Source organism: Protopterus annectens, chromosome 2.part0 (assembly GCF_019279795.1).
Source record: "Protopterus annectens isolate FY-2018-M chromosome 2.part0, PAN1.0, whole genome shotgun sequence".
Classification (NCBI taxonomy): Eukaryota; Metazoa; Chordata; order Ceratodontiformes; family Protopteridae; genus Protopterus; species Protopterus annectens.
In genome coordinates, this window is record NC_056728.1 from 1,318,984,329 (window position 1) to 1,319,006,265 (window position 21,937).

The 21,937-nt window shown below is 42.3% G+C and overlaps 1 protein-coding gene across 2 annotated transcripts in view; it reads left to right on the plus strand.

Moving 5' to 3' along the window:
• The window catches only part of TMEM33 (transmembrane protein 33), a 943,213-nt gene that overhangs the window by 276,179 nt on the left and 645,097 nt on the right, over nucleotides 1-21,937 (plus strand). For both annotated transcript variants that reach the window (XM_044061509.1, XM_044061510.1), the window contains exon 3: nucleotides 13,769-13,956. In XM_044061509.1, coding sequence (XP_043917444.1) covers nucleotides 13,769-13,956 — 188 coding nt within the window. The remainder of the gene's footprint in view (nucleotides 1-13,768; nucleotides 13,957-21,937) is intronic.

Consider the following 21,937-nt stretch of genomic DNA (forward strand, 5'->3'; position numbering starts at 1 on the left):
TTGATTTACACACACACACACACACACACACACACACACACACACACACACACACACACACACACACACACACAAAAGGCTGCCACAGGTTTACTAGCTATGCTCCCTTCTGCCCAGACTGTAAGGTAGTTTCCACTGTCACCAGTCAATTCCTTATCAGCTACTTTAAGGCCCTTAACAAAGGATGTCTACTCTTACTATGTAATATTAATATTAACACAAATGGTAGTTTGACCAAGAGCAAGGCTATTACGAGTGGCCCACACAGTGTCACCAAGTAAATATGCAAGTACTCTCAAAACTTAAATATCTCTACACATATCAGCCACAGTGAAAGGTGTAAATATATGTAAAAATAAATAATAAAGGAACAAGACAATACTAAATATATAGTCACAGTGACATCAAAGTTGAAAACCACAGGAAATATGTAAAACAACATTGCAGGACAGTCTCAAATAAAGAAAAATACCTAAACAAAGCTTCATTATACTCCTGACTGAATCCAGGAGAATTACTTTAATCTAAGAATGTACTAATAGAGCAAGGCAGATGTGGTGAATGGATCTTCTAACTCATGTCAGGTCCAAGACAGAATACAGAATGCCCTGTCTCACTAAGAAACTTCTCAAATTAATGTCTACATTATTATTGCTGGGATAGCTTGCAGAATGACATCATTTCTTGTCATCTGACTCCTAGTTCCCAGGTGAAACCCCCACTGCTGGAAGCTGGCAGTATTTAGCATCTGCCTGTAAAAATACATAGACCTCAGATCTGGCAGATGCTGGAAGTCATAAAACAATTGCATTCCTTCATGCTTTCGAAGGTAGTAATTAGTTCACTCCGAAGACAATACAGAAATATTCTCAGCACAGACTCTGTTCAACAGTTACACCAGTGCATGTACATTTCTGTTCTCTCCCAGTAGGGCACACTGTGGATGCATTCCAAACACAAACATTTTATAAAATACCTTTTCAACACACATCTTTTACAAACTAGTTTGCTATACACATAACATACAGTTCTAATACATTTGTAACACGAGCATCTTATAAAAATCATTTGGATATTTACCAGTGATATACAATTTACAAAATTCCAGCTAGCTCTGCTGGCAGAATCTCCTTTCATCACAACCATCACAGCCATGGGTGTAAAATTTGAAAATTCTCAATGCCATTTACCAAAGTGCACAGTATAGACATCAGCTGTGGTTCCAGAATGAGCAGTGGAGGGAAATAATAGATTTTCTGGGAAGGATTGTCATGGCCATAGCAGTTTTCAGAACAGTAGCCAGCCCAGAGCTACTAATAATCAGTAACATCAGGGGTATCCAGGTCCTTCACAGCAAGGCAAGAACATAATCCCCGAGGCCTTGCTTGACTGTTCCACTGTGGAGGCAACTGGGGACAATCTTTCTCCTGCATTTAGTTGTTATGGCTGATCATTACATGGGGTAAGTTGAGCAGGAGTGTGAAAATACAGAAGCTACAGGATTTCCCTTCTACTCTCTCTGTTTATCTGATGTCCCACCTGCATTGAGTGCAGTGTGAAAGGGAGTGCTAAGCCTCCTATAAAAATAAGTCCGACATGACAGTTTTCATTTTTTTTTAACCCCAGGTTCTTTTTAGTTCCAAAAAATTCAAAGGCCTTAGCCCCAAATACTTATCTGAATGGCATACACCATTCCATCCTCAGTCTTCTTTCACATAGTCACAGTGCAGTCCATCCTTCCCTGTCTGTCAGAATGAGATGGATCTCCCCTGTAGGCTTTTAGAATGCCTGTCTTCATATAGAAATTGCCAAAACGTCCAGGAAGTTTTTACCTTTCCAGGTGGGAGTTAGCCATTACCATCTCCAGACTAATCCATTTGGGCTCTTTCCTCCACCATGTTCATCAGATGCAAATCTGTGCTTACAGTTAGCCAAAGTCTGCAAGTTGTGAAGATATTTCCTTGGATAAATGGCCCCTAGCTGCTCCAGCTTTGAGCAGTCTAAGCTTTATGTGAGATTCTGTCCTCATTTGGTTCCAGGTTTTGTGAAATTGCAAGGATCACTGCAGATTGCCAGACGGAGCCACCTCACATACATCAGATGCATGCCGGACACTATTTCCTTCAAACAGTTAGTTCAACAGACAGGATCCTTCCCTTGCAAAACGTGAAGCAGGTCATACTGGTCCAGTCCGTCTTTTCTTCTATATGTCTCAGAGCTTTTGCGCTTACGGTTCCAAATGCCAGATACTGCAACAGACTGTTGTACTAGACCCTAAAATTGTAATTAAAAAAAAAAAAAAAAAAAAAAATGAACAAGCATAGGAATCTGTCTAGTTCCATCCTCACCACCACGAGTGTTGAGCAAAAAATAAAAAAAAAGAGAGAGACTAGTACTTTGTTGCTGAGCTGAGTCACAAGAATTCCCAAAAATCACGAAAACCAGATAGTGTTCCAAAGCAACACGATCCTCTGTAACAAAAATCAGAAATATTTTACAATGTTAAACATCTCAGCTTTTATACGCACAGAAGTAGGTGTGGAAAATATAAGTATTTAATTTTAAAACAGCCTATTTGCTTTGAATAGACTGGTTTAAAATTAAACAATACACATTTTGCACACCTATGTCTAGGTGTATAAAAACTTATTTGTTTAACATTGTAAAGTATTTCTGATTTTTGTCACTGAGGATCACTTGTCTGACAAATAAAAGCTTGTTGCTTTGGAACACTACCTGGTTTTCCTAATTTTGGGGAATTACTGTGACTGAGCTCATCAACAAAGTTTTAAAACCACTAGGACCCTAAAATTGTGCCACAACTATTCAATATCCAAGGCCTGCAGATCTTAATTAAGATGGTGGCTGCACACCCTGAACCTGAGTCTGGGCAATCCCTTTTATTCACTTCCTATGCAGTGGTCAGCTGTGCAGATGTTTCTGCTGTAGGGTGTCATCACCACAGGTATCTCTACTCTAGTGTATTGGGAGCTGTTTCAAGAAAAGATGACCCAAAAACTATGGTCACAGATTAAGGCAACTCTGTAAATCTGCATTCTGGAGATGAGGGGTGGTTCTTGCCTACCAGGCCTTTTCAGGACTCTCTCCTTTAAGGTGCTGTTGCCTTCTGTACTAACAGCATGGCTGTAGCTTAATATGTGGTAAAGCAGGGAGGAACTTGTTCCTTCCATTTCTGTCAAGAAATAAAGATATAGGACCAGGCTGCTTCCAGTAATGGCTTTCAGACAGCCAGTCGTCTTCTAGGGAAGCTAGTTCCTTAACTGACAGGCTCACTTGCTGTCTGAATGATGGATCACTTGTTAGATATCAACAGTCAGTAGCACAGAAGAGTTTCTGTCACTCTGGGAATCCTTGTTGTGTGGCCTGTTTGCATCGAGACGGTGCCAAGTACAGCAACTTCAACTCCAAGGTAACTTCATATGGATGTGCATTCATCCAGATATAGTCTTGAAAACTTAATTATGCTTTTATCCCCATTTCCCCTGGTCTCAGAATTCCTTAAGTCCATAGTCATTCTCATAGCCCCATACTTACCTTAAAAAGTTTGATTCCCTCTGCTATGGCCTCAGCTTCTGGATGAGTCTGTACATTAAAGGCCATCACCTCTCTGGCAAATCTCACCCAGATACTTACCCCATACATCTGTTTTCATGGTTACGCCACTTTTGATAGTGGGCATATACCCTTCTCACCCTGAAACCCAACACCAGGAAAGAGTACAAAAATAAACTGACATGTTTTTCAGTATGGGGTACTCCAGAAAGGTTGAATCCTTTTCCTGCTTCATTAACTGCTATTCTAGGCTACCTGTCACAAATTTTTGACATTGGGCTAAGTTATTCCACTGTTAATTCAGATATGTCACTTACATTAATGTGGATACTACTTGGTGTGTCCTAGGTTAGTCTATCACTGACTGTAATTTAGCTTTGTTTCTAGCATAATCCCACATTTAAGATATGACCATTGAATTTCATAGTGCAAGGCATCAACTATTTAAGCAAGTTTGTACCTTGAACCAGATAGTTCCTTTTTGCTGCTCCCACAACTTAGACTTTTATTCTTGTGTTGGTCCCTACATTTTGTCTTTGTGCATGTTTAAGTGCATGTTCTACATTAACATTACTTGAATTGTCATTGAAGAGTATGGTATTGACAGCTGCTTCAAGTGCTAGCTGTTCATCCCAGGTACTTGACCTGGAAGGTGGGAAAAATTGTTAGCCCACTTTGGTGCACGTGGAGATGGTTATAAGGTTTTTTCACATAGAGACTAACAAGAGGTCCATTCTTTTTGCTTCGGGCATATAATAAACTGGAACATTGCCACAAGGGCAATCAGTCAGAGGTCAGGTCCAGACCTGAACTTCCTTGAGGTAATTGTAGAGCAGCTGCCCACTCCTGCCGCACCTCAGAGTGAGCTGACCTTTAACTAGCAAGGCTTTGAGCCCAAACCATTTACTTTCTCTCAGGTGTCTTAAAATCATAGGGAGATGCACTCTGATTTCTCTGTGATCCATTGTAGTTTTGACTGTTGTAGGTGTGTACATACTTAGGATGGTGTGGTTTAATGTCCTTTGTCAAGAAAAGCTTAGAAACAAGATTGAAGATCTAGTTACCCTATTTTGGGGGATTTGCTCTTAAGCCAACCTGCTAGAACCTGGTCAGTCACTTCCAGAAGGGGAAACAAGTCATCTCTATGATCCTCATCTTGTCACATCTACCCCTTCCTCTGCTTGAGTTGATCAGATGAAGACAAATGGACCTCCTTGAAATCCAGGAGACACCCTCTATTTCACACAGTCTTGTTCCTGTGATGCCCCAAAGTTATTTTGTTTGACTTCCCTGGTAGTCCTGCAGCAGTCTTGACTACATTATGAGACTACCTGTAAGTAGGTAGTTCTCAGAGTTTATCTCAGCTTGGAAAACCATCACAAAGAATCGGTGGGTTCTAGACTGGTCTCATGTGGTCACATTCTGGAGCTTATAAATTCTTCCCCGGGGAAAAGATCTGAAGATGGTTTTTGGTTAATACCAGCATAGCTCGTGGGACATATCGGAACTTTACTGTTCATAAAGTCTGAGGTTGTCTTGATATTGGAGAAGGGGTTTTACTCTTGTCTTTCTGGCCCTGAAGGAGATGTGGATTTCTGTCCTATTCTGGACCTCAGCAACTTCAGGCAGCACATCTGGTATTTGAAGCTTTGGGCGATTTACCTTCATAAGATCATGTCCTTCCCACAGGGTGCCCGAGTGGTGGCACAGCAGTTGTCTTTTGACCCATCATTATGGGGGTGTGGGGGGGCTTCTGTAGTTCACTGCGAGTTGGATTTATTCTAGTATAATATATTGCCATTTGTTTTTTTCTCTCAGCCCCCAGCAACTTTGCTAGTACATTAGCTGTGGTGGCTAAAGCCTTGCAAGATGGCATTCTTGGTATTCCCTTACAGATCATTCATGCACTTAAGTCTTTAAATCACAAATACCAGTACGACATGGTCATAGTCCATGTGGGGGTAAATGATCTAATATGTACCTCACTGAACTGTATGAAGAAAAACATGATTGAGTTCTCTGAGTGCATGTCCCAGGCAGGTATGAATCTAGCCTTGAGTAGCATCCTACCTTCATCAGTGATGATGCCACAATACCTGCAAAAAATTATTGACTTCAACAATTGGCTTAGTGTCTGGTGTCACACCAAGGAGTTCCAATGTCTTTCAGCCTGGGGAAACATGATCGGCAACCCATGATGTTTTTCCAAAGATGGTTTGCACTTGCCACCACTTGGTTTCCGGATACTGGCAAAAACTTTATCTGTCCTCATAGTGCCCTTTTTAGGCTGTGCCAAGTTGTTAAACCCTCCAACATAACAATAATTACTCACTACTACCTAAAGGTACTGTTGTTCAACGCTAGGAGTTTCAATTAAATAACTGCACTCCCTGGAAGCACTCCTCATAATGGAGAATGCAGATATATGTGCAGTCACAGAAGCATGGTTCAGAGCCATGGAAAGTACTTCGGCTATAAAAATGGAGGAGGTGTCTCACTGTTCATAAAGGGCTAGTATACTGCTAGACTGGTCCAACATGACTCACTTGAGCTGCTCCATGCCCAACTAACTGTAGGCGCAACTCCCTATCATATCATTGCTAGCTACAGATCCCCAATGTAATTCTGGAAAATGACACCACCTATCTGAACCTACTGGAATCTCTTAACATTTTCTAACACCATACCTGTGGGTGACCTCAACTATCTTATCCCAAAAGCTACCTTGTCTGTGGAATAAACTTCCCATTGTCATAAAACAAAGCCCATCCCTCACTCTTTTCAAAAAGAATTTGGATAAATGGATGGGGAACCGTAAATTCACTCCTGGGGTACTGCCCATGTCTGCTGTGGCAGATGTAGTCTATAAAATGACTCTGTGCTCCAACACCCAAAAACCCACTACACTAATGCTACCCCATCTCATGTCTGGGGAAGTAAGATATAATAGTGTCATATCCTGGATATTATTGGCTAAGCTTTGTAAAGGCTGTTATGCCATTAAGCCTGGTAATCACCTAAGAATCTATGAAGCTATACAGTTGTATTGCCATGTGTCTTTGAGAAGTCTAAAAAGTGATTGTACAGAAAGTTGTACTTGTAGCTTAGGTGCTCATTTGATATAAATTGGTAAATCTAGGACGTATCATAAGGCACTTGCCCCTTAAACTGAAGAAATACCTTGGATGTTCTTTGTGTTTCACTGTTGCAGTCATCACATTTGGGCTCTCTGCCTGCAGGTAGGCCTCAGCCAGCCTGAATACCAGAGTCTTTGGATTTCTGTGTCAGATGCTGTTGCTTCTTCCATGACGTCAGGTCATCGGGGGTATAAAACATGCAGCCGACGCCATTACATCAGTCTTTCTTGCCGTGCGGTACCCGAAGCAGAAGCAGTTCGCAAGTGCCGGTCGGCTGACTCCTGAAATTTTCATTTTCGAGTTTCAGACCTGAAGTCTTCAAAAAGATAAGTACCCCGTTGGGGATCCTTTTTTCTTGCTCTAACTGATGTCAGAAAAAATTAACAATTGTCTTCCTGTGGAATGCAAATACCTCAGAGATTTTCATTCTTACTGCGTCACCTGTTTAGGCCCAGACCACGATGTCCCTCGCTGTCGGTTTTTGTGCCTTGTTCAACGCCCGAACTGTTCGTCGTCGGACTATTTTTGTAGGTAAATACTTTCATTCTCAATCTCCGTACTCTGAAATGGCTTTGGTAAGCCATCCAACTACCGATCTTCTGAAAAAACGTAAGGATAAAGACAGAGACAGACTGCATTGGTCCAAAATTGCCGACAATGCTTTTGATAAGCTAGTTGCCAGTCCACCGGTACTCAGTGAGGCGCTTTCGCAGCCCCTGATACCCGCTACTACAGATTCGCAAGCCTCTACTGAGACCCATTCGGAATCCGGTATGCCGCGAGATGCTTCTTCGACTATGGGTTAGAATGGCTGAAGACCTTATTACATTAATTAGGGGAAGCCAACCTTCCCCCTCTAAGAGACCTAGAACTAACTTTCTTTCTGATTCTTCTAATCAGGAATCTGATATCTCTGTTCCTTCTGAGTACCAGGATTTACCCTTATCTACTTATGAGGATTCTGATGCAGAGGATTCCATTCCCTCTGCTTCCCCTCCAGAAGATTTTTCTTTTAGTGAAACCTTGCATACCCTTAGGGAGCATTTCCGCTGGGAAATCCAGGACTATTCTCAGTCTAAAAAGAGACTTAGGGAATTTTTAAACCTGCCTCAAATCAGGCCTCTGGCTATCACTCCTGTTCTGGAGATTGTAGATGATGATGTCTTGGAATCCAACCTTACCCCAGACACTTTGCCTCCAACTCCCAGGAAACCTGACAGGTACTACAAGAGTACCTGACTTTCACAGATTCCTTTTCAAGAATTCTACTGCGGATCCAAAGACCATTTCCCAAGGACCAAAAGGCATTAAGGCTAGTACTGCCAAAAATCCTACCCCTTCTGATAGGGATTCTAGAGCTTTAGACAGATGGGGTAAGAAGGTATATACTTCTGCTACTTTGGCCATTAGGGCTTTAAATTGCCAGTTTCATATGTTAAAGTATCAGCAGCATATTATGGGATTAATTAAACAGACAATGATGTTGCTTCCTGACTGTGCTGAACACAGATTTACAAGAGTTAAAGCATTCTGCTGACCAAGTAGGTAAACATACTTTACAATGTGGTTTTGATGCTTTAAAATCATCTTGTAGGGCTGCTGTCACTGGGTCTGTATTTAGGCATGCTTGGCTTAAGGAACAAAACTTGCCAGATCACGTTAAAGCTAAATTACTGGATGCACCCTTAAACCAAGAACGCCTTTTTGGCAACAAAGCAGAAGAAGTCCTCAAAAGGATGGAGGAAAAAGCTAAATCTGTGCAAACTGTTAAATATTTCTTACAAGTACAGCCACCTAGATTCAGTAGGCATTGGCCTTCAAAGAACTGGTCCTTTTCAGTCCCTTCTAGGCCTTCTCAGTCCAAACCCAGGAGCAGCAGACCACCAAGACTTCAGTCTCAGGCTATGCACAGATCTAAGCAGTAGGGGGCCCCCACTTCCAAAGCAGGGAGTAGTAAGCCCACCCCCTATGGAAAAATGGCACAGTGACTTATCCTTAACTCTACCAAGCTTTGCTCAACTACTTGCTCCCTTAGGAGGAAAGCTCACCCTGCATGCAAAAAACTGGGAACACATTACCCAAGGCAAATGGGTTTTAAACATAGTTTCCCTAGGATACAGATTCCACTTCCACTCACTCCCAACCCCAAGTGGATGGTCAGACCTCCCCCCAAACCAGTGGGCGGAGGCCCAGAAACAAATGCTCTCTCTCCTCAGTAACAGGGCTATTCAACCTGTCCCAGCAGAACAAAGGGGACAAGGTTTTTATTCAAGACTGTTCCTGGTTCCCAGAAAAGAAAACTCCTGGCATCCTTTCCTGGACCTTTCTATTCTCAATACCTTTCTGGTGGTTCCAAAATTCAAAATGCTAACTCTTCAACAGCTTATTCCTATGCTAGCCAAAGATGCCTGGTTGGCAACTCTAGATTTAAAAGAAGCTTACCTGCATATCCCAATCGGGGAATCTTGCAGAAGATACCTATGCTTCAAAGCAGGCTACTTGCATTATCAGTTCTCTGCACTGCCCTTTGGCTTGTCTACTGCACCCAGGGTATTCACAAAGTGCCTAGCTCCAGCCATTGCATTTTGCAGGCAGACAAATATTCAGATTTACCCGTACTTGGACGATTGCCTGATTCTGGCATAGAGTCAGGACTTGCTTTTACAACACCTGGCATTTGTAAAGAGACTTCTAACTTCACTGGGGTACACCATCAGCGAGAAGAAATCACACCTTTTACCCTGCCAGCAGATTGTATTCTTGGGAGCAAGCTTGAACACAACTTCCCAGATGGCATTCCTCACTCCAGAGAAACAAGTTCATTTGACAACCTACTTCAAACTACTGGCCACAAAAACCCAGCTATCTGCAAAGAAAATCTTGCAAGCCCTGGGGTTCATGGCCTCCTGCATTCTGTTAATTCCATATGCAAGACTGCATATAATGAAACTTCAATGGTATCTAAAAAGTCTATGGTGTCAACATTCTCAGGACCTGGAAACAATGATTCCTATTATTCCTTGTCTAAGGGCAGAGGTCCTTTGGTGGGCAGAGGCCTGCTACCACAGCAAGGGACTCCCTTTCACTCTACCCCCTGCCGCCCAAACCCTAAGAACAGACGCATCAGACTATGCATGGGGGCTCACATGGCAGGGCAGTCCATTCAGGGCAAATGGAACCCAAAACAGATGCACCTGCATATCATTCAAAAAGAAATGTTAGCTGTACAGAATGCTCTGACAGCCTTCAAAGACCTTATTCTTCCAGGACAACTATTAGTAAAGACGGTCTTTGAATGCTCTGACTGACCTCAAAGACCTTATTCTTCCAGGACAACTGTTGGTAAAGACAGACAACACCACCGTTGTGGTACATAAACAAGCAGGGGGTACCCATTCCTACCTACTCTGCAGACTAGCCATGGCTCTGTGGAACATAGCCTTGAGCTACCAAGTGAACCTACAAGCTCAATTCCTGCCAGACAAACTAAATTCACTGGCAGACGACTTAAGCAGAAATCTCATGGACCCACACGAATGGAAACTGGAACCCAAAATATTCAAGCTCTTGAGGAACAAATGGGGGACTCCAGAGGTAGACCTGTTTGCCTCCCCTCAGAACTACCAGTTGAACAAATTCTGCACCAGAACTCCCCACAGTCAAGCTTGGAAAGTGGATTCCCTATCCTTTACCTGGGAAAGCCTCTCAGTTTATGCCTTTCCCCCTCTGCCTCTCCTTTTGAAGGTTCTACTAAAGCTCAAACAGGACAAGCCAAGGACAATACTGATTGCACCAGACTGGCCACGTCAGCACTGGTACCCCTTTTGCGCAGTATGACAGTGCTGCAACCTTGGCACCTGCCTCGGACCCCCTCCCTGCTGCCTCAGCTGGCGGGTCAGATTCTGCACCCTCAGCTTCAAACCCTGAACCTTGCAGCCTGTCTAATTCCCTGAGCTCACCTCCAGCAACCCTCAGTAAGCAGGTGCTGGATGTCATTCTTGAGGCAAGGAGGCCTAGTACTAGAAAATCCTATTCAGAAAAGTGGAAAAGATACTGTCCTGAAGCCAGGCTTAGGGGATGGGCACAGCAGTGCCCAGCTTACCTCATATTCTAGATTATTTAACAGAAATGCTCCTACAAGGGCCTATCTTTCTCTTCAATTAAGATTCATGCCTCTGCCATATCAGCACATTGTAATACTGATCCACCCCTCTTCTCTCATCCCCTGCTAAAACCATTCCTTAGAAGGGCCAAAAAGTTTAAGACCCCCCAGGAGACCTCCCACTCCAGCCTGGGACCTTAACTTTGTATTGGAAGAACTCACTCTTCCCCCCATTTGAACCAGCTGCTACAGCAGAGCTGAAATTCCTTTCTTGGAAAACAGCTTTACTTCTAGTCATCACTTCACCAAGAAGAGTGTCTGAACTACAGGCCCTCATGGCAGTGGAACCCTTCATTATCTTCCATGCGGACAGGGTTTCCCTCAGGACTAATCCATCCTTTATGCCCAAGGTGGTGTTTAGTGTGGCTCTAAACCAGTCCATTCATTTGCCTACTTTTTCCCTCATCCTCAGAATAAAGGGGAAAGGATACTGCATTCTCTGGACGTACACAGACAGCTTAGATTCTGTTTGGATAGGACTAAGCCTCTCAGAGAATCTGACCAACTGCTAGTTAGCTTTGCTGCAGGGGCAGAGGGGAAGGCCATTTCAAAGCAAACCATTTCCAAATGGATAGCACATTGCATACATTTCTGCTACAAACATCATGGAAAACCTACCCCACAGGGATAAGAACACATTCCACCAGGGCTGCATCTACGTCTACTGCATTTCTCAGAGGAGTCCATACCAGGGACATCCTGGAAGCTGCAACCTGGAGCTCTGTACATACTTTCACCAAGCATTACCATATGCCTATCTTTTCTAAATCCAGAGCTGGATTTGCCACAGCAGTCTTACAGGGCCTTTATTGCTAGCCCTAATGCTCTTTAACTACCTCCACCCTTCCTTAGCTGTGGGAGCAACCCAAATGTGATGACTGCAGCAGTGAAACATGAAGAACATAGTACAGTTCCACCAGGGTACTTCTCCAAGAGTGATAATATTCCAAAAAAATGAAAATAGCTGGATAATATATTATATTTTATTGTATAAAACACACAATTCAGACAAACTGATTAAGCGCTTTCATCTCCTTCATGGAGACTTCATCAGAATCTGATGAGGTCTCCGTGAAGGAGATGAAAGCGCTTAAGCAGTTTGTCTGGATTGTGTGTTTTATACAATAAAATATAATATATTATCCAGCTATTTTCATTTTTTGGAATATTATCACTCTTGGAGAAGTACCCTGGTGGAATTGTGCTTTTATACGGAGGAGAGCCTTTATTGTAACTGGATTGGACATTGTGTTCGTTGTGAGTTGGTGCACTTTCTTGTTGCAACATAGTACAGTTGTGTACACTTACAATAAATGTAGATGTTCGAGTGTATTCACTGTTGCAGTCCTGGTTACCCTCCCTCCAGCCCCCTGACTTCTCTTGACTATTACCTTTCCTCCTTGTTTGGTACATATTATATCATGTGTATTTGCTTTTTGCTGGGGGTGTTCCATACCATATAATTGCTTCCTATTTTGGGGGCACCTGACATCTGGGGCAATAAAAACTGATGTAATGGCGTCGGCTGCATGTTTTATACCCCTGACGACATGACGTCATGGAAGAAGCAACAACATCTGATGCAGAAATCCGATGACTCTGGTATTCAGGCCGGCTGAGGGCTACCTGCAGGCAGATAACCCAAATGTGATGACTGCAACAAGTGAATACATTCGAACATCTACATTTATGGTAAGTGTACACAACCGTACTTTTTCACAGCTGGATATCATGCAATACATTGAGCATGCTGATTAAGCTCCAGACATAAGAAAAAATAACCTGCTTATAGCAAGGTTCATACATAACAGCATGATTATAACAAACATGTTATAGTGAGGTTCTTACATGTAAAGCTGATATTCACACGTGTTAGACTACCACATAGGCAGCAGCCAGTACAAAACTATATCTTTTAGACACTTTGAGCTGTTAAGCAAGAGAGACAAGAAAAAAAAATCGGTGTGAAGTGCAGCTTTTGAAGCTTAGTTGATTAGAACTACATTTCTTTTCTGGCTGCTGTTTGGCAGGTCAAGGAGTGCTACACCTTTGCAGTTAGCTTTGTGCTCATGCACCTTTTGTTCATTTTTTAATTGGTAATAGATTAAAGCAGCTGAAACTACATGTGTATTATGAGAAAGGATGATGATCAGGCCTCTTTTATATGTGTACTGAAGGTTAATTCTAAGAAATGTATTTATTTAGAGAGAGAATTTCTTAGAATCCATTTGTCTAGCATGTAAACAAACCTGTTGTGATTGCCAATCTGGTAATAGTCTGTATTTTATATTAATCATATCTAGAGTTATACAGTGGTATAACTTGTCAAAGACAAATATTTTTAACAACATATATAGTGTGCGAAAGAATTAAGATCTTGAGATGTAGAGTACGTTGCGTAACATGACTCCTTAAGAAACATGCCGTTTTACTGTACATTAGCAAATAGGGCAGTATTTCCATTACCACAGTTTGAGGAAGAAGGCTCCATGAAGCACAAGTTGCTCTACTTGCAATTTGTTTGCTGTGCTTAGTTTACTGATCTTAGTCTAACTTGAAGAATAGGTACTGCATGCATTTTTTTTTACTTAATTGAAAACTGCCACCTCTTTAGGAAGAGAAAATGATGCTTTGCTTGGTTTTCTTCAGTAAGTGGCAGTATTTCTTTTTCAGTGTGATTAGCCAAGTATTTTTTTTCCGTGAGTTACAGCACTTGTGGAGAAAAGTTTTCTGTATCAGTCATGGTTCATTTGCTTTATAACACACACCGTTATTTAATGCGCTTTTTCACTGATTAAAAAAACTAATTGTACATCTTTTCTGTGTGTTTTGTTACATACAATATTTTGCTCATGCAAGAATTCCATGGTTAAATTTTTTTTACCATTTTCTCAAGAACACAGGAAGCAGCAAATTTTTACCAGCGTGCCTTACTGGCAAATGCTTTAACCAGTGCTCTTCGGTTACACCAGAGATTACCTCGCTTTCAGCTAAGCCGAGCATTCTTAGCACAGGCATTACTGGAGGATAGCTGTCACTACTTGCTCTTTTCTCTCATCTTTGTCAATTCTTCTCCAGTTACATGTATCCTTTTTTTGGGTAAATTGGGTTTCAAAATGAGAAGTTCTTTCAAGCTGTTTATTAAAATTATGCATTTTGAAAGCTTTCTGTTATTTGTAAAAGGCAAGCTAAAAGGAACATGGTGGTTTATTTGTTTGTTGGTGTGTTTCTGTGGTGCAGGTGCAGGCACAGTGTGAGTCTCAGGTCGCACACACTGCCTTTCAGACACCAGGAGGCTCATTTGGTGATATGGGTCAACATTAATTTCCTTCTTAACTTAAAAATAACTATGGCAGCTGTGACACCTTTTAGGACATGAATGTTTACTTGCACATTCTTGAGGTATGAAAACTTTAAACTGAAAATTAGCAAATCTGTTTTTCTAAAGCAGATAAAACCATAAGACCATTTGTAAAATATTGATTGGTACAATCAGTTTCTTACACTGTTATGGCTAAGCAGTGATATTTCATTTTTTGTAGCAGATTGCACAAATGAAATGTACTGAGCTAGTAGAAAAAAACAAGACACTTTTTTTCCAAAAGTATTCTCCATCAGCCTGTGTGGCATAGAGGGGAGAATCCTTATGACCTAGATAACCTGGATGTGACTAACAAGCTGGAGATCTTGATGATCCAGCCAAAAAAGAGTTGGAGTGATGACATTAAAAGCTTTTAAGGTCTTCTGGGGGTGAGGGGGGATGCATATCACAAAATGTGGAACCTGGCAGTGCATCTCTGTGTGAGACTAGGGACCTCCTAGGATGCATCTAACTTACAAGGGAGATGGACTCTTGAGAGTTATAGTGTTTGCCCCGATGAGTAAGCCATGTGCCCATTATATACCCATCCCTTGGACAACTCCAGAGATGTGAGTAGGCACATGATTTATTGCAGAGAAATACCCTACCACAGTGGCTGTTGAATGACGCCATACTGTGAGTGACTACCACCATAGCAGATATGTTTGGCAGACAACGGGGGACAGAAAATGTAGAAAAAAATTACTACCACTGATGAGCTTTACAGAAAACTTTTGTAATTACAAACTCAGCAGTTGCAGGTACTACCACAGTTACTTTACATTAGGCCATATTTGCATTCTGTTAGATATTGCTAAAGAATCTACCACATTTGCAATTGCTGGTAATCATTGCTGAATATCTTTGAAGTTTACAGCTACCAAGCAGATGAGCAGATGAAGCTGTTTTCATGACTGCTTTCAATTAGGCTGTATATATTTTCTGCTAGGCCTTAGTACTAAACCTGCCATAGGAGCTATTGTGACTATATTCTATTTTAAGCCCTATAAATTAACCAAACATGTTTGCTGCAGCTGTGTTTTAGGGTTTCAATTTTTATTTCATTATCACTTAAAGTCCTTCAATTCTCTTACAGTACAATTTAACTATTTTTTTGTGTTAAAGTAAATATGTTGCTTGCTGCAGCACAGAGAATAGTACTTCCCTGTTATCAGTAGTGCTTGATAAAAAAAAATGCATTTTTTTAATCGGGATTAAAGTGCTGTATGTTGCTTTCCCGCAGCAGGTTAGCATAATATGGTGTGTTACTTCTCTGTGAGCAGCTGCAGTAGTGAAAGCAGAATATATATATATTTATATATTGCAACAAATCACTGTATTTGCTTATTCACTAACCATGCTTATGAAAGCAATGTAGATTGTTGTCTTCAAAATGCTGAATGTTGCTCCCAGCAGTGATGCTTATTAAAGCAGTATGTCTTCTAATCAAGATAAGATGCTGTATTTTGGTCCCTCAGACTCATTTTGACCCCATATCTGTAGCCACTGATGCTACAGTTTAAGATTTGATTTATAAATCTGTCATGCGTTTCATTTGCAGCTGATTGTCGCTTGCAGTTCCTTATTTTTCATAAATACAATGGACCTTTTTTAAATTAATTTTAAAAAATCTTGCTGCCTGCTACAGACCCATCAGGTACTTTTTTTTACTTATTGATCTTCACCATCCGTTCTCTCATTTGTGTTTGTACATTTCCAGTTTATGTGTGTTGTTCCCCACAATCAGTAAGTAATACCTGTGCAAGGACTGAATTTTTTTTTAATCAGCAGCAGAATTTGTCTTTTCTTCATAGTTAGAACACAATGTCATTTTTTAAATCAGTAGATTGCTGCATATTGCTTCCTTGAGCTCAACAGTACTTTAAAAGCTTTGACAGTTTCTCTCCCATAATTTGCAGCTGTTGTGAAAGCATTTGTAACTTTTTAATCAACAACAAAAGTATATATGTTGATGTTTATCATCTTGATCACTGCTGTGCATAGGATATAACAGCTGTCCAGCTTCCAAAGTTTCAGGGTACCTACCATATGCCCAAACTATTAGCTTGAGCTGTGCTGATAAAAATACAAATTTGCCTATTGAAGAGAGTGCTCATCTGCTGGCTTTCAAGGATAGACTGTCTGCTTGTGCTGTTCCATTGTTGGACAGACAAGTTCCCTTTGGGCAGAAACCTTCAACATATTTTTAATGTTTAAGCTTACATTTCTGTTTAAGAAATGTATTTTTATTGGCTGTCATGCTACTTTACTGTACCTTTATATGGGAGTGCACTTCTATTTCTGACCATTTAAAATATAACTTAAACATTCTAAAAAATGTTTTTCTGTGGAGAATCTGTGTTTAAATTGCATTTTGGTACTAGTAAAGTGTGTTAGTGTGTTATTACTGGTAAAAGTTACTTTTTACTATTAGATTTGACTAGTTTCTGATGCTTTGTTTCCCCAGGAAAGAAACACCATTTTCAGCTTTACATTTGAAAAAAATACCAGTCCCGTGGTCGGTCCATCTTTCAGCCACAAAAGTTAACTAAACAACCTTTGCCACCACAGTAGGCTAGCAGTTTACCTCAGCTGCAGGTGGTTGACTATGCTATGGTCAAAGCTTGTTCCTTTGACCACTTATCTTTTCCCCAGATCCTTCTGGTGATGGCCAGCCAGCCTATATGAACTGGGGGATAGCCACAGCCTCTGCAACTGTTGTGGTCCCATTTGTTTTGGAAGAAGGGACAGGGGAGGTGCTTCTGCTTAGCCAGAATGTTATTTCATCCCTGAGGACGCTGCTGCTGCCATTAATAATCCTGTTTGTTCCAACATTCCCGTCATAAAGAAACAAAACTATTCTTCTCCTGCACCAGTTTTCCTGGACAAGAGTAGTTTATTAAGTTTGGCTCAAGATTTTCTACAGGCTATTGACCCTTCTTATCAGGTATTTTCTGGTAAAGAGATTCCCGTTTTTCTGAAGAGATTCAAGATCTGGAGAGAAATGTAATGGGACAGATAATTTATTTTTTCCTCTGATTTCTGATTCAGATTTATGTTATCTGACTCTCCCTGTAAATTATGCTCTCTGTCTCTGAGACCATTTCCAGAATGTGTCACTGTTTTCAGGGGGAGAACACTCATTTTTTTCATACCCTGAGAAAATTCTATGAACCGTTATTCCCTGAACCTCTTCCCATCCCCGCAGTCCTATTAGCGTTAGAAGATGCATTTGAAGTAGCCTGTGATTTCCCAGATAATCAACCAGCTACACTTAAGAAATTATTTAAAGGTGCAAAGTTCTTCATTCATGATTTGATAACACTCATGCCAGATTTTACCCAGCAGCTAAAGGTTTGGCTGGAGTTGGATTAAATAATCCATTTTGTGAATTTTAATATTTCCATATTTGACAAGGATGGTAAAACAATTGATCTAATGTTGTCATCTGCATTAATTCCTCAACATATGGGTCTCTGGTCTGACTCAATCTCTTTAGATTTTTGGATCTGACTCTGAAGCTCCCATTATGCCCCTCACTTGCCAGATTACCTCAGGTCTCATCTGCAGCTCTAACAGTTTGGTCGGGTTGCGTTCTGTCAAGCTGTAGATGGGTTTTGTGAATAAGATAAAATAAATTATATCTTCTATTTCTTATATTTACTATTTATATCTGTTTATTGTACCTCCCTTCCTTTATTCTTTATTCTTACCTTCGGGATACCATTTAGGTAATTTCTTGTGCCATTGTTGGTACTAGGCCCCTTTGTCTGTACCTTTTGAAGCATTCTTTCTACCATCGTTGGTAGATGATCTTTGTTTTTTCTCCTTTAAAAAAAAAAAAAAAGCTTCTATTCAGTATTTTTTAGATTTCTATTTTCTGTTTCCTGTTTAATTTACTGTTTGTTGGCTTGTGTTTAGTCGCTGGTATAGTTGACAAGCCTACCGGTTTTAAGAATTGCGCTTCCTGTGGGCATAAGATACCCAGTTCTGATGTCCACAGGGAGTGCATATATTGTTTAGGCCCGTCTCATTTGCACGTGTCTTGTGAGATCTGTGCTGGCTTTAATTCGGGGACAGTTGGTGACAGGTGGAATAAATTGGTCCTGAAGGGCCTTTTGCCAGCTTCTTCCTCTACTATTTCTTCTTCTGGGGCTCAAAACCCTGCAAAGAAGCAAATGTCGTCGGAGCCCAGAGAACACAGGAAGTCCTTTCCTACGCAGTCTCCTGCACCTGCTCCAAGTTCGGAGCAGCCCTCCAGAGTCAAGAAAGTGTCTGATCTGACAACCTGTATGATTAAGTCTCTTTGGATCTGAAGCCTGTGTTTCGTAGGCTTAGGTCTCCATGTTTACAGGAGACTCCTAGGAAGTTGTCCTGCCCTCCTTCCACAACTTTCTCACTAAGGTCCTCCCATAGTCTTTCTGAGGCAGATGTGGACAGTATGATGAACAAATTCCTTAGAGCACAAATCCAGATGGGGATTTTGCTGGCTCTGTCTCACATCAGATCCATGATCCTTCAGCCACCTTCATACCCCGTAGTTCACACCCCATAGTAACTTCTCCGATCTGACCCATAGTTTCGAAGTCATTGGCTCCAAGAACACCGAGAGTTGAAGTGTTGGGATCCAAGAATACCACCTTCTTCAGATCTGACATTTTCCTGACCCATTCAGAGCTGATCCCCACTGAGCAGGACAAGTCTTGGAGCATTGGCGTCAGATTTGGGGGGGGGGGTTGACTTAAACTTTGAGGTTTTCAGAGCCATCTCTTCCCCACGGAGCTTCGGCACTGGACAGCTCGGGTCCAACTCCCTCCTCAGAGGGGAAATCCATGAGGGGTGGAGGACTTTCCTGAAATGACAGCTTTAGCCCCAGTGAGGTTGGTTTCTACGCCTTTGAGGTAGTGAAGAGGGTTTTCTCCCGTCCCAGGGAATCTTCTGCACTCACTTCCACAGATCCTGTACCCATTTCCCCCATGCATTTGAGCTCTAAATCTTCACCCTTCTCCCCAGGGAGAGCCAGCCTGTAAGAGCTTCCAGACACTTCTGTTAAGGAACTCCTGTCTCCTCCAGTACCTCTCCAGAACATCCCACTGAAGAGGTCCACTGGAAGAGAACGTGGAAGAGGAGACACTTGGATTCCCCACAGGAATCTTTGACCGAAGACACTAATTTTGATGAGGGGGAAGGATCTCCTAGGTCCCCACTTGAGGAAGTCTCCTGCAGAGACATTTTAGAGATCCTGCAATAAAAAGGTGGTTGGGCCTTCCAAAGCCTTTTCCAAGAGGAATCTGTGTTTCTGAAAGCCTTCATTACTGTCCCAACTACGTCTTGGTTTGCCCCCCTCCCGGTGGATGACCTTATAGACCTAGTCTCCCACTGGGCGTAGAAGGAACTGCACACTGGAGCCTATCCCCCACCAACCAGACAAGATTGTAGGAGCCCACAAAGATGGGCAGTTTTGGAGTAAGGGAATCCTTGTAGATGCTATGGTTGTGGTGGCAGCCACCAAAAAGGAACTAGGTGAACAGAGTTCCTCTCTATACCCTCCTAATAGACAGTCTAGGGCATTGGACAGATTTGGAAAGAGAGTTTACGCTTCGGCAACCTTTGCCATGTGGTCACTCAACTGCCTAGCACACTTTACTAGATTACAGAGGGGCTTGGTTAAGGAACTCTCTAAGTCTGCCACAGGGTCCAAGTCCACAGAGGAAGAGAAAACTTAACACCTTCCAGGTGGCCACCCTACAGTCTGTATCCAGTGTGTCCATGAGGTTAATATCTCATGCTGCTGAAGATTCCTCATGGGTTGCTGGTTCAGGCATAGCCATAAGGAGACGTACTTGGATGAGATTGCAAGATTTTGCAGAGCCCTTTAAATCCTCTTTTGTCAGTGCTTCTTTTGATGGATCCTCCCTGTTTCGGCCCACAGTAGAAGATGCACTTTCCTGCAGTGAGCAAGATGGAATGACCTTGTCTGCTGTTGGAAGCAGTTTCTCTATCCCGCAAAGACCTTTATCTAGGAATCGGTGCAGTTGTAAGATGATGCAGTTCTGGAAATCTCAAGGACCTTTTTAAGATTCAAGTGAGGGGGTTTACCCCCAGGCAGAGGGAGAAATAGTAATGGAAGTTGCCACCTACATGGTAGATGGGGTCTGCAGAATCAAAGATCTCGGGATTTCTTCTTGTCTAGATCCTTTCAATGCTTCTGAGAGGTTGCCCAACTGTCCCTCTCAGGGGGTAGTTGACTCTTATCCTTGCACCCAGATGCCTGGTTAGCCATCACAAATGATCATTTGGTGCAAAGGATCATATCCAGAGGATATTCCATTCCATTTTTCCAAGTACCAAAACCAAGGAAAAATCAACCCAGTGTTCCACCCAGTCAGAGGGAGGAAGCAGCATTACAAATCACAAAGCTGCTAGAAAGTCATCCAGGAGGTCCCACCAGACCAAATCGGATCCAGAATCTATGAGATTCTTTTTAGTTCAGAAGAAGATAGGAGACCTGAGGCCAGTCCTAGGCCAAATATTCTTAAACAAATCAGCAGACAGTTTAAAGTTCATGATGGTCACAGTTCAGTCTTTTCTACCACTATTTTGAAAGGACGACTGGATGTGCTCAATTGACCTTCAGGACATGTACTGTCATATCAAAATGAACAGGCACTCCAGACGGTTTCTCTGCTTCTGGCTGGGGGCCAGTCATTATCATTTCAGAGTACTCCCATTTAGGTTCACCACAGTCCCCAGAGTGTTCTCCAAATGCATGGTGGTAGTAGCAGCTCTCTTGAGACTGCATGGATTCGGTACCTTTCCTTACCTAAACAACTAGCTCCTGTCCACATCAACCAGGCATCTACTTCAGTGAGCCAGGGACTATCTACCACATCTAGCCACTACCTTTGGCATCACAGTCAACAAGCAGAAATCACAGCTACACACCATACAGCTGATAGACTTTCTAGGAGCTTGCCTCGACACAGCCAACTATTTCGTCTACTTGCCTCCGGACAAGATATCCACCTTAAGATTGCACATCAGGGAAGTTCTGGACATCCCAAAACCCCCAGCAAGTCTAGTATACAGAGCATTAGGTTCAGTGGCTGCCACAATAACCTTGATTCTAATGGCATGCTTACATATGAGAATCCTTCAATGGATGCTGGCAGTTCAATGGTCTTTACACTCCCCCCCCCCCTCAATCATCCTGTCTGTTTGTCTTGAGTGTGCAAGGACTTGCATCTCTGGTGGCTTTACTTGGAAGAAGTCAAACAGAGATGACCATTTGTCCTTCCACCCCACCCCATTGCCACGGTGACCACAGATGCCTCCCAGCTGGGGGGGGGGGGCATTTCCTGGGTCAGACAGTCTAAGGCAAGCTGTCAGTACAAGAGGCCAGATGTTCATTGTGTTTCACTGTTGCAGTCATTACACTTGGGTTATCCTGCTGACAGGCTACCCGCAGTCGGCCTGAATTCTAAAGTCCTGGTCTTGCGTCGGTTGCTGTCGCCTCTTCCCTGATGTCAGTGCGCCAGGGGTATAAAAGATGCAGCCGACGCCATTTTCTTCAGTCTTTCTTGCCGCACGGTGCCCGAAGCAAAGGCAGTTCACAAGTGCCGGTCGGCCGACTCCTGAGATTTTCGAAGTTGAATTTCAGATCCGAAGTCTTCAATAAAGCGAAGTACCCCATTGGGGAAACTT